Consider the following 14974-nt stretch of genomic DNA (forward strand, 5'->3'; position numbering starts at 1 on the left):
CTGATGAGAAGGGATACGAGCCAGAGGGAGAAAAAGAATAGGAGAGACTTTTCAAATTTCGAACTGCGCTTTCCAAATAAATGTTTTTGTTTTTATAATTAATAAACAGTAGGTACGAGGAGCTGTAGAAAAGAGACAGATAGTTCAGCTTTTTGACAGTTGTTAATCTGTCCCATTGACCTTCTTCCCGAAATAATAATAATTGCCGGTTGAATCAATCTTGTCAACCAGATGTAATAGGTCATACTATTTCCTATAATGTTTTCACTACAGACAGACTGCTCCTATAAAATTGGCAACTTTGAGCAAGCTCTGATACAGAGCACTCCTTGATACAATGCCGATTAAATAAGTTGGTACTCCTGTTCGATTCAAAATGTCCAACCGACCAATACTACTACGCTGAGGACGATTATACGGAATTTACACACCACTACTAGCACACTAAGACAGCGATAAGATAAATAACAGCTTGATGCTTGTTCTAATTGTACTCGAAAATCAGAATCTTGGTTAGACGACAACTTTAGTTTCTTTGTAATAACTTGTACTCACGTAAGATCGCCTTTAATAAAACTTTTAACATGAAATATTCACTTTCACATTCACTGAGCTGAAAAATTTCAAGCATCAAAACAAATAAACTTGTTAAATTACTTCAAAATACAGAGCTAACACTTTTATTACCTTTCCACTGCAAGTCAAGCTTGCCAACCCATAAAGAGCTGTATTAATCCTAAAATCATGTTAAAATATAGGTAAGAAATGTTTTGAACTCGTGGCTAGAGCACAAGATTTCTTTTTCTAGCCACGCCAATTATTTAACTACAAATTATTTATTCATTTTCATGTAAAACTGTTGTTAATTGGTGAATAAAATTTGATTTGAATTGATTTGATTTGAAAATAGATAATGCCAACTCTCTTTCAATCGCATTCACAATTGAAGATAAGAAATATACTCTGATATCTGTCTTCCGCTCACCTTCTCTAAACATAACTGACTTTATTGACAGTTTTGACTTGCTTCTGCAAAATACCAATAATGGAAGTACATTTTTAATTGTAGGCAATATGAATTTGAATCTATTAGAAAACAGTCATCTCACTAACTAATACTAAAGCGCTGTTCATCTGAATGTATTCAAGTCTTATATTAATAAACCAACAAGAGTTCAAAATAATACAACAACATGTATAGACCATATTTTCCTTAAAAATAATAATATTAATCCTGAGAATACATTAGCAACTATAATTGAATCAAATATTACTTTATCACAACCATGCATATAAATAATAACAGAATATAACCGGACAGTAATGGATTGACTAATAGTAAAATGAAATTCGATTATGAGAATCTTTATCGTTGCTTAGAGAATGAAAGATGGGATAATATAATGGATAATGATTCAGAGAACATTGATAAGCTGGTTGATAATTTTGTAACTATTCTGACGGACCACATGAGAAAATTCAAAAACTTTTAAAATACCACCTAAAAGGAGACCATTAAAACAATGAATAAGTCAAGGCATTATTAATTCTATTAGAAAAAGGGTCAAGATGCATAGAGAGCTGAATAAGCAACCATTCAATAATGGATTGAAAGAGAAATATAAACGGTACAGAAACACTCTAAATAACTTGATAAAATGCAAAAATAGAATTTTACAACGGAAAATTTCAATATTCTAAGGGTAAAAATAAAAATATAAATCTCACTACCCTTTTAAATTATTCTGCCACAACATGTTTCGAACATTATTGCCATTTATTTATTCATTATAAGGGTGATGGGTGATGATATGAAAAAGACATGGCAATGCATGAAGGAGATTACTAACAACAAAAATAAATATTTTCAACCCAAAATTGAAGCTAATGTATTAAATAAACATTTTGCAACAGTTGGCCAGTCTTATGCTAATAATTTGATACAGAATAATCGAATTGAAATCCCAGAGTCTATTTCCATGAGACCTTTGAATAGCTTTCTCCTAAATCCAACCGATACTGCGGAAATAAATAAATTTATACATGAGCTGAAACCAAACTCCTCTCCTGTTGTGGATAACATTAGTTGAATAAGTTATGTTTAAAAATCTGAAAATTCATTGTCTGTCCTCTGGAATTCATTTTTAATAGGTGTTTTTTATTAGTAAATTTTCCGAAAAATATATTGAAAAAATATTTTTTAAGATAGCTTTAATAAAACCAATACCTAAATCCAAGGACCTTGCAAATCCTTGAAACTATAGACCTATTAGCTTATTAACCAATGTATCAAAAATTATGGAAAAAAAATTATAAAGGTTAGATTGATGGACTTTCTTAGAAAAAAAAACTATTTTATTTCGAGTAACCAGTATGGTTTTCAAGAAGGTAAATCCATCAAAGATGCTGCCTTACACTTGACAAATTTAATAAATAAAAGTTTTGATAGTAATGGAAAACACTAGCTATATTTTTGGACTCGGCAAAGTCCCTTTGATTCTATACCACATTCTATCCTTTTTCATAAGCTAGAATGTTTGGAATAAGAGGAATAACAAAATAATTATTTGCAAGCTATTTGACAGATCAAATCCAAATTTTAATACTAAATTATGAAACTGTCATTCAAAATATTAAAGACTTCCACAAGAACTATTCCACTGTACTATCGCCGCTACTGTTTTGATTTATATCAATGACTTATTGAAAATTGACATTTCTAATGGTATTACACTATCATTTGCTGATGACACTGCTCTAATCTTCTCAGGCTTAACATGGAATGAAACATTTAACTCTTAACATTTAATCGTGATCTTGAAATGGTTAAATCATGGTTGAACAGCCATATTTTAATACTAAATGCGAGTAAAGCATTTCTTTTTCCCCTAATAGAAGTGGTCAGCCTCCAGATGAGCTTGAGCTGATAATACACAGTCATAACGACATCACTGTTAACTACCCTTGTCCAACAATAGAGAGAGTTGAATCAATCAAATATTTAGGTGTTTCCGTGGATCTGCATATTAAATGGGACATACACATTCAGAATCTATGCTTTAAACTGAAATATTTAATAACAATTTCTTATAGGATTAACCAATTAAAAGACTTGAATATTTTGAGAACGATTTACTACGCTTATGCTCATTCACTTTTCCATTATAATATCGAAGTTTGGGGAGCAGCGTATGACACTCATTTTAAAAAACTTTTTATAATACAAAAGCATATTATTAGAGCTGCGCTTGGAAGACCCAGACTCTATCCCAACAGACTAATATTTGAAGAGATAGATCTACCAACGTTACGTTAAACTTGTGACAAATTCAATTATTTTTTATTAATAAAAATACACATCAATTTACCCGTTGCACAATCCCTTATAATATACGGCCAACTATAGTAAATGCTTCCAATATTAATTTCACTTCATTAGCATATAGTAAACACCAATTTGAATATCACAGTAATAAACTAATAAATAAAATTACGGAAGACTTTATGAAGGATAAAATAACAAAAACCAAATTGAGATTAATAAAATCGTGGGTAAAACAGAACTATTCTTTTTAGAATTGAGAATTGAGTTTTCTGAATGTGTAAAAATTATTAAAACTCAACAATTATTATATTATTTTTCTGTGCATTTATATTTTGTTTATCAAGTAATTGGATTATTGATAAAATTCCACATCCATAAATTATCATCCATCAACAGAATAGTTTCATTTGTACTGCTGTTATTAGATTAAAAAATGTATTTCTTATTTTTAGAACTCGTGGCTGGAGCTCGAGGCTTCTTCTTCCAGTCACGCAAAAATCTATTGTATTTTAATGATTATTTTCATTTGTAAAAATATTTCTTGTATTTGGCAATAAATTCATTATTCATTCATTATTCATTTTATGATGCTCTCAACTATAATATATTATTCTATGCTTCAGGTTAGAACCGTTGGTGCAACGAATTAAGGAAGGAAAGAATAATGTTGTGGTACCCATAATAGATGTCATCGATGACAAAACACTGGAGTATCAGTACAACAATGGATCCTACGAATTCCAAATTGGTGGATTCAACTGGAATGGGCATTATACGTGGATAGACGTTCCCAGCCGAGAGATGGATCGGATTCATCACTCCTATACGTCTCCTGTAAGGTGAAGCTCAACAAATAGTCTTCTTGATATTTATTCAAATATATGAATTTTTGTTATGCTCAAAATCTTACATAAACGTTAAAATTTTGAAATTATTTGTTAAACTAGATTAAAAAGTTTGCTTTAGTAGATCAAAGTTGTGTAGACTACTTCATGTTTTTATAATTTATTAGACACTGATGAATTGGTTTACGATTTCCGTCGTTAAATTTACAGTCAAAATTGGATACTATAAACATTTTATTTTCTGTTATGCCATGATTCATTTCTTACATTTTTTTTTAGAGTTCCGAGCCTAATTTAATCTATTTTCCAAGAAATAGCCTATCAAAATTCACTTTTTGTGTAGTTGAGAAGTTGATATTGTGCTAATTATTCATATTAAATAAAAATACTAAGAAATTGTTAAAATCCACAGAACGTTTATAAAATCTGTGGTTCTTATAATAATTTCTTAGACTTTTTATTTAATATCAAAATTCAATAAATTGATGCGATGTGGGACACTAGTTATGGTCTAATAATAATAATAATAACTTTATTCTCGCAAAGAAAACATAAAAAAACAATTACAGAAAATGTAAGAAAAAAATGAAATATTATGGCAATAGAAGTAAAAGTAAAAATAAAAAATGTCTTTATCATACAGTACCTATTTCAAAATACAAACATCCTCTATTAAAATAAACATCAAAATTAACAGAGTAGCATAAGTAAAGGAAAATTAGAATAACAGATGAACAAAAATGAAAGAATAAAGTGGCTGTCCATTCAATAATTAAAATAACAATATATCTAATATTAAAAAAGTGATAATAATAATCTTAATTATTTGAGTCTCTCAATTCATCAAATTAATTTTATGCAGGTTCTGTCTAATAATTTCAAAAGATGGTGTCCTCTTAAAACTAGAAAAATCAGCCTCAATAAAAATGATCAAAAAATAATAGTGCAAGGAACTGGTACACTCCTCAGTTGAATAATATAAGAACTCTATTAGATTTTAGCCATATGAAATGCAAGACCAATCCTGAACTATTAGAAAATCATAGAAGATTGAAACAGCTCTATAGAGATCAAATAGATTTGGCTAAGAGAAAGGCAAATGATGATTTTATATTGAAATCTAATAATATGTGCAAAGCATCCTGGAGGGTTACAAATGATGAAACAGGGCGACTGCCAAAGAATAAGTCACAATCTGAACCACCTTTATCTGCTAAAGAGTTTAATGATTTTTTCGCAGGAATTTCCAATATGATTTCGGTAAAGAGTGATAATTGCAACAATATTGGTTCTATTGATATTCTATCTGCATCTGGGTTGAAGCCTCAGACAAATCAATAGCCGTTTGTGTTGTGTGTGGTTGAACCAGACGTTATTTGTATGATTGTTTCAAGACTTAATAATTCCAGGGAAGAGGATATTTTTGGATTATCTAATTTCGTTTTGAGGAAAATTATAGATGCCATCATAGAACCTTTAACATTCCTTATAGATTGGGCTCTTAGAGTAGGGGTGTATCCGGATTGCTTGAAAGTCACTGTGACAGTACCAGTATATAAAAAAGGAGATAAGACCAACATTAATAATTATAGGCCAATTTCTCTGGTACCTGTCATATCCAAGATAATGGAAAGCGCAATAAAAATTCAAATTGAGAAATATTTTGAGCAGAATAGATTGTTTCAGTCGGCGCAGTTTGCTTTCAGACGTAATTTGAACACTACTAAAGCAGTTGAAAGCGTTGTGTCTTTTATTATTGATGGCTTTGAAAATGGTGAAGAGGTTAGTGCACTGCTTTTAGACCTTAGCAAAGCCTTTGATATTGTCCCACACAAGCAACTTATAGAAAAACTGCACTACTATAGATTGAATGGTAATGAGTTGTCACTTTTCATGTCATATATTCCAGTATGTGAAAATGGGTGAGCAGACATCTGATTGTAAGAAGGTCTCAGGAGGACTCCCTCAGGGCTCTGTACTGGGCCATTTCCTGTTTATAGTATATATAAATGATCTACCCTCATACATCCCTTATAAAACTGTTCTCTATGCAGACGACACGACGCTTCTGTATAAGAATAAGTCTTCTGAAATAAATAAAATTATCACAACATTTATGACCAACAGAGCCAATATTTGGTTCTCTGCAAATAAGCTGTGAAGTTGTTAATTGTAAATCCTTCACAGATGATACGATGTTTCTGATATTTATAAGAGCAATCGCTAAATTCCCTCATTTGCGAATAAATTCACAAAAAATTAAGGCCGTCCGGCTCGCAAAATTACTGGGTTCAAACCTCAGCTCTAGCTCAGTGGTAGATACATGAATCTTACAAATATAAGTAACCACCATAAGGTTCAATGACCTGTGATTAATAGTTCTTACCGCTGCTTCTGTGAAGTTCTTGAAGAATACCAGTGAGGAAATTAAAAGAATATTTGATGACTGATTATCAGTAACCATGTACCACTAGAGAATGATAAGGACCAACTATAGTTGTTTCTAGTTGATTCTTAAAACGCTCGTCGTGAATACAAGTATTCACCAATATACCCTTTCAAAATTCCTTAGAACTTACAACGCCAGTTCTTGAAACTCTCTGGATCCTTATATGATATAACTGGAACCTTATTAATATGATTTTTTAATATACTTGTTCTGGCAGATAAGATGAATATCATCAAAGGATGATAAATATTGAGTGCTCTGAATAAGATCAATATTACTTGATTCAATGATTTTAAGTGCTGTTGAATATTTGTTGGTATTAAAACAGCTCAAACTGTATATCACGAGATGAGTTAGGATACAATAAAAAATTATATGAGTTTGTATGCTGACATAAAACACAAAATATATTCCCATAAAAATGTGTGTATAAAATATTCGATATATCTATAATTTACCTAAATAAATGTTTCTATAATCTGAGCAATTATCACAGGTTTCGCTAATATTCACAATAGTGAGTTTCAAATTCATAAATATATTATATTTAATACTGATACTTAGACTTCCAATCAATACAAAATTCTGCAAACAAAAACCTGTTCGGTCTATAAGTTTGATATGATATACTTTGTTCAATTAACAAAATTATAATTAATAAATTAATATTCAAACATGAGATCTCAGGGCTTTTAATATGAATTCGGGCTGTGCATGGAAGTAAGCTTCCTACATATATTGAATAAATTTATAAAATGTTCTTACTATGTGCTAGCATTCAACACGTTGTGATCTTTTATTTAATTCAAGTTAATTTGAATAGCGCTTTTTTATTAATTCCCCCACTGTACGTAGAAAACCTAAAACGAGCTCGTTTGACTTATCACTCACTGAACTGAAGTTCTTGACGGTCTCGTGGATTGAATTAATTATTTCCAATAATTAATTAGGTAGGCTCCTTTTCGTCACTGCTGGGCTAACGCGTGGTCCAGATTCTTATAAGTTCCTTTCCGAATTAAAGATATATTTATGGGGAATAGTTACGAATTACGAACTCTTTGACAGCACTGAGTTCACAGATAATTTAACATTTAATACAAATACTTCACATTAAAAAGGGTTTGGCTTAATAGTTTTTAAAATTTTAAAAAGAGGAAGAAAGAACCCTAGACTCTATGTGCATCCTCTCAGGTCAAGATCTTAAGCCAGAAGAAGGAGGTTTTCAGAAAAATTTGTCTCTTCCAAGAATAATTCTGTAAGCTACTCTCTGATTGGTCTTCAATTTAATAAACTCAATACAATTGGTTGCCTTGGGAATCAGGGCTTCCTCGACTTTATAATAGAAAAAATTAAATAAAAAAGTTTTTATACAAATATATGGAGTGTTTATCTTAAATTGATTTCATGAATAAATCATAACATGCGATTTTAATATATTTAGTTTTTTATATGAGTTTTGTATACTCTTGATTTATCATGCTTTTTTAGATTATAATAAATATTTATACAGAAATAATGGGTATTCGTATTTCTACACATCGACTTCCTTTAGTATACATAATATATCCTTTATGAGTAAATTCTATATAATTCAACCTGTTATACTGGTTGATCGAATAATCAGCTGATTCGTTCAGCATTGATTCTAATAATTATCGATTTATCCAAGATTGACTAATTCTTTTCAAAATGTAAACAAATAATTCTAACCTCAATGTTCATGCACTTTTATTTTTTATAATCCGCCAATAATAAGTAAGCCGCTTTATAATTTTTTGACCTTACCAATGGGTTCTCATAGTTATTGAATCACAATTATACAAGTTTTCTTATCGTTTTTGATAATGCTATTACTCCTGATCGCTAATAATACTTGATTTAAGTTGATTTATCCTTTGACTAGGTCTAACCTTCTTTCCAATTTTATAATTCTGTTAAAATTCATTGGCTTATTTTAAAATATTTGGTGGTATTAAATTACCACGTGACAAAGCTTATGGTGAATGAGAGCAAAACAGAATCTATATTGTTTGGTTTGAGTAGAAATCGTGAAAAAAGATCAGTACAACTACTAGGGATTAACCTTGATTCCAAACTCACTTGGAGTACCCACACTGAAGCTCTTTGCAGTTGCCTATCCACAGTACTATTCTTATTGAAGAGGTTGAAGTTGTGTACAAGTGCTGGTTTAACGTTGATGGCATACTTTGCTCTTTTCCACTCTCATTTACAGTATGGCACCCGATTGTGGGGCAATTCAACTGGTGCCAGTCACATATTTTTGTGTCAGAAAAGAGCTCTGCGAACCATTTTTAATCTTGGTAGAATGGATTCCTGCAGGCCATTCTTTAAAAGAAACGGCATATTGACTCTGCCCTGTATATTTATGCTGCAAGCTCTGACATTTGTCAAAGATAATCTGAGGCAATTCGATCTAAGATGCGATGTATATCAGCACTTTACAAGAGAGCGTAAACAAATAAATACCGGGCGGGTACGACTCTCCAAAATACAAAATATGTATGTATATATCGGTATAAAATTATTTAATAAACTGCCTGAAAGTATCCGTGATAAAAATTCTAGATCGTTCAGGTACGCAATTTCCAAACTATTCAAAAATTGGGCTGTTTATTTGATTGAGGAGATGTTGGCAGCTGATATTTCATGTTAATATTTGACCTCTATTATAATATTGTTATTGCCAATTAGAAATATGACTGTATATAACTGTGAAGAAACTAAGTACCGGGACTGTTGGTTGTGATAGCATTTCTCTGTTTTGAGTACCTATGTGAAATGTATGTATAATGTATGTATATGCTTACCTGATGACTTTGTCAATAACATCTATTTGTTCACGGCAATTAAAAACATTTTGAATTTGAATTTGAAAGCTTAACACTATAGTAATAATCTAAAGAATGCCTACTGATTATATTGATAATATAAAAAACCTGTTGTGCAAATTGTATCCAATATGTTTACTTTCTGATATGGGAAGAATTTTCATGTCCTAATTTCATATTTATTTTTAGTTTTCATATCGCAAGAACATTCCGAAAAATAATTGTTGGAAATTATTGACCAGTTATACAGGGTTGACAAATTGACGGGGTAACATCCAGACGTCTACCCAAATTGAAGAAATAGCTTAATACAAAAACATGGTTGGCACAGGTCTGGTGTCAAAGTTCCAAGGTGGCACCTGATCAATTTCAGAGCCTCAACTACTGTTGCAAGGGAGCCGAGGTCGACGACTTGAAATGTTAATTTGCACAACAAGTTAAAATTGATTTTATTATTATTTTCATTGAATTTAAACAATCGGAAACAAGGAACCTACCATATCTAAAACAACTTATATTATTTTTAATGTTGATAACAAAGGAGCCTTTCAAATTAAGTTGTATTATTATTATGTCCTCAAAGATTTTACTAGAAAAACAAATACGTTTTCACATCCAAACATCAAATTTTTGTGAACCCTGAACTATTTGTTCTTATCCTATTTCGAAATTCACTGTTTTTTCCATGGAACCTTTTACTTCTGAATGGATATATTTTCAAACAAAAAAGTCGTTATCATTTGTTGTGGTGTATTTATTGAAATTTTTATTATTTATATATACAAATTTTATTGCCGCGCTGCATCCACTAGCTGTCACACAGAGATCACTCATCAAAATAATTCTAAATAAAAATATCCGATTTCCTACTGAACAACTCTACACCGAATTTCCTGTTCTTGACATAAGACACATCTACATTTACTCTTATTTTTATCAAATCCTACAGAACAGAAATTTTTACACAGCTACACCATAATTACCCAACTGGACATAATATGTTGAATTTTGGATTTAATACACCTATCGACCTTAACATCGGTCGATAACAACCCATTTCTTATTGCCCACCTACTTCATCGCAATCTTCCAATCACAATAAAACAGGCTGAGTTGCTAACTACAAAAATAAGATAGTCACATGGTTGCTTGGTATTGGTCGGGAGGCATCAGAAGCCCTCATAAACTAGCCTTATATGTAGATCCTGATTCAAACTCTGTTAACTCTTGTACTGTGATGCAGCACTCTGAACATTATAATAAGTAATTTAAAAACTTTAGGAGATAGGTACTCCAACATAATACTATAGTAATCTTTAATAAAAAAACACACGACATCATGCTCTGTTTATTAAAAAAACTATTAATGATTTATATTTATTCTTCTTTAAATAATATATTTCCAATATTGTAATAGTTAAGTGAGAATAATATTAAGGCTGAATTCTGCAGGATTTTCTATTTTACAGTTATTATAGATAACTATTCTTCCCCACACACGGACCAATAGTCTAGAAAATACATTGTGGTTTATCATCAGACTGTAGGAACGATTGCCACTACCAATTTAAGTGCATTTCCACTTCATAAGTGTTTTTAAAATTCACGTTTAATTTTAATAGTGAAAAAGTTTGGATATGGAACAGAGTCAAAGTTTCTAGTTTCTTCAATATGGACATATAATTGGATTCGAATTCTTAGCAGTGGAAACACTGCAGTGGAAGTCCTATGTTTTGGGAATTCTACTAATTTTTTAAAATTTATTACCTGAAAATATTTGTTATTGAATTGTAATGTAAATGTTTTATTGATGTATTTTTTTGATGGAAATAAATTGAATTTAAAATATTTACTTTTGTTCTAGATCACCAACAATGGCGGGTGGCCTTTTCGCTATTAACAGAGAGTATTTCTGGGAGATAGGCTCCTATGACAAAGAAATGGATTTGTGGGGCGGCGAAAACCTCGAGATGTCTTTCAGGGTATGTTTATTAATTCATTGATGCTGGACTTGCGCTCTTGAGGAGTGTTTAAAATGTTCATATTTTATGTTTAGATGTGCATTTATTGTGGAAGATCCAAACTTCATACGTTGATAAAGGAGGCAATTGTAGTGGATAAAATTAATCTGCATCTTGTATATAAAACAATTTACCAATACAGGGTAACTAAAATTATTTAGGAAAGAATGTAATTGTCAAATGATAAACAAATTCAAAGGTAACAAAAATAACGTTTATTGGCCCGATATTGTCATGGACAAATTGTTGAGAGATATTAAGGAGCATACAAACAATTTAGTGAAAGCTTATTACCATTAAAAAAATATGTGTATAAATAATATCTTATAAATAATGGCATTGCGGGATGTCAACAGAACTTTATCACCAACAAAATATAAATATGCTAGAATGCTGTTAGGACTATAGAAACATTCCAATAGATATTATTTCAGCCTGCATCAATAGGCTACAAATGAGCAAAAGCAAAATGGCAGTCTAAAAGTTATTTTAATAAAATAGATTTCACAGCAACAAAGTGTTGTTTTTTCAATTAAGAAGTTACAAAACATCAATATGTATTCAACAAATTTTTATTAGAAATATTAATCAGTTTACAGTTGGAAGAAATCAGGATTTGAGAAATGTACTTTGCGCAAAGAAATGAATTTCACTCGCACACAGGAGTATCGTGGAATAAGCAGTTACATCTGAAACTGCCTACAGAAACGCGCGTTTCTTAAACAAGTATTGGCTTATTGCGAGACCAGAGCGCGATCCTGCCACGTGCTCCATTGTTGTCGGCGGGTGCTTGACCAGTTCGTTGAGCGCGAACCGTAGAATCGTCTGTAGGCATTTCAATAGAATAGAAATACAATGGAATGGAATGAAAAAATATGTCATAAAATCACTAAGATGGATACTGGAACTACAGGGTGGGGGCAGAGCCGATTGACGAGTTTGGAAGGGCTATAAGTAATGAACCGTTCAACTTGGAAAAATGTATTTAATGGGTTTAATTCAGTTTGAAATGTAGTTTTTATTGTTAATTTTTGAAAATGATATCAGTTAAATGGTGGCCATTGCCAAGTTTTAAAACACATTTTAGAACACTGCGATTGGTAAGACTTGGATCTCTTCTCTGATTCGCTCCTTTAGTCAGATCCAAGCTGACTAAAGACAGATCTAAGCCCCACTAATGCCGCAATCAAAATTATGAATAGACTGACTGCCCTTGGAAATAAGACATCTCTAGAAAAAACAACTTCATTTAGAAATTTATTTAGATAACTTTTGTTAGAAAAATTTCTCGTAGATAATCCCTTCTACTCTGTCAAAGAATATATCGAGGAAAAATTATATCCAAAGGAATTTTGAAATGAATTAAAAATAATGTATATTTTGAATGATGTGTAATTATTGTATATTATGAACTGTAAGTATGTAATGTATATTTGAATTTCAATCCAATTTACTACTGTGACTGTTTATTGTAGTGTTTTATTGACCGTTTTTATTGTGCTGTATTGTATTGTGTTGACTGGCCTAAAAGTCAAATTGAGATGTACTATCGAGGCTAATAAAGATATTCTATTCTATTCTATATTCTAACTATGGCCAGCACGCTCATCCGATTTAATCCAATTATATCGCATTAATCCAATTATATCCAATTTATTTCAATTTAATATCCAATTATATTATTTTATATTCCAATTATATCCGATTTAATCCAATTATATCCAATAATCGCATATGCGATCTTTTTCTATGGGGTTGATAACCTTTTTTTTTTTTTTTTTTAAGATTACGTCCTAAAGACTCCAGTCATGGAGTATAAGACAAGTCATGTTATTACATAATAATTCTAACACTAAGTTCATGTTATTACATAATAATTCTAACACTAAGTAGTTCAACCTAGTTTAGGTTTGAAAGGAATTCTTGTACACTATAAAAAGCTCTATCAACTAAATATTTTTTAATTTGTTTTTTGAAAATCTTCAAATCATCATTACTTTTCAAGATTTGAGGTAGCTTGTTATAAAATTTCCTACCAATATAATCTGGTTTTTGTTCAAATAACCTACTATTGTGACCCATTATATGATAATCTGCTCTGTTTCGCGTATTATACTCATGAACATCTGAATTCTGGATCACCCCACTCGTTTTCACATGCATTACAACTTCATATACATACAAAGATGGCACAGTTAATAGACCAAGCTTTTTAAAAAAGGCCTACAAGAGTCTAACCTATTCACTTTCTCTATACATCTGAGTGCCTTCTTTTGAATCTTAAACACCCTGTCCATATTTTGTTGAAATGAATTACCCCATACTAAAATAGCATACCTAATATGAGATAGTATAAGTCCATGGTAAGCAGTTAACAGTAGTTTTTTATCATTCAGCCTAGCAAGCTGCCGCAGGACAAATACCCCAGATGATATCTTATTACATATCCTCTCAATGTAAGGATGCCATGTTAATTTCCTGTCCAATAAAATTCCCAAGAATGCTACTTTCTCTTCTTGGTCTAATTCATTTTCCTCTACAAACACATTCATTTCTCTATCCTCTACTGAATTATATTTACTTTTGAATTGTAGGAATTGACATTTCTTACTATTTATTGTTAATTGCCTTTGCTTCAAGAATTGGACAATTGACTGTACTCCAGTAAAAGCATTTATTTCTAGACTATCTAATAAATAATTGTTAAAGATAAGCGATGTGTCATCAGCAAACAACAGAGCTCTGTGATCTTTTAACTCTTTTGGTAATTGGTTCACATACAACAGAAACAGTAAGGGACCCAGAATTGAGCCTTGAGGTACTCCAGCCTGGACCTCCAGTTTTTGAGATTTAATTTTTACTATTTCATTCCCATCCACCTTGGTAAGCTCAACACACTGGTTTCTACCTATGAGATATGATTCAAACCATTTTAGTTCTATACCATTTACACCTACAGTTTTTAGTATTTCCAATAATATTCTATGGTTCACACAATCAAAAGCTTTGGATAAATCAAGAAATATTGCGGCTGCCTTCTCACCTGAATCTATTATATCTATTAGTCTTTCAACAAGGGATACTATTGCAGTCTTAGTAGATTTCCCTTTCTGGAACCCATGCTGTTCATCACATATGAAATTAATTTCTTCCAGGTGCATCAATAGCCTATTTAAAACTACTCTTTCAAAAATTTTACTTATTACATTTAGAATACTAATGGGTCTATAATTTTCAACTCTTTCAGAATCACCGCTCTTGAAAATTGGCAAAATTTTTCCTTGTTTCAGATCATCAGGGAAAATACCTGCTCTAGTGAAGTATTAAGGAGATGCAATAAAGGGTCCAGTAATTCATTTTCACATTCTTTTAAAATTTTGCTTGAGACCCCATCCAATCCTACTGTTTTTTTGTTATTCAAATTTTTTATTATTCTTGACAACTCATCTCTTGATAATGGATGAAATTTAAATACCTTTTCAATT

The 14974-nt window shown here is 31.1% G+C and overlaps 1 protein-coding gene across 2 annotated transcripts in view; it reads left to right on the plus strand.

Annotated features, from left to right (window-relative positions):
• The window catches only part of LOC111044285 (polypeptide N-acetylgalactosaminyltransferase 1), a 69191-nt gene that overhangs the window by 36631 nt on the left and 17586 nt on the right, over positions 1-14974 (plus strand). For both annotated transcript variants that reach the window (XM_039434158.1, XM_039434152.1), the window contains exons 5-6: positions 3949-4164; positions 11333-11450. In XM_039434158.1, coding sequence (XP_039290092.1) covers positions 3949-4164; positions 11333-11450 — 334 coding nt within the window. The remainder of the gene's footprint in view (positions 1-3948; positions 4165-11332; positions 11451-14974) is intronic.

This window comes from Nilaparvata lugens, chromosome 1 (assembly GCF_014356525.2).
Source record: "Nilaparvata lugens isolate BPH chromosome 1, ASM1435652v1, whole genome shotgun sequence".
Classification (NCBI taxonomy): Eukaryota; Metazoa; Arthropoda; class Insecta; order Hemiptera; family Delphacidae; genus Nilaparvata; species Nilaparvata lugens.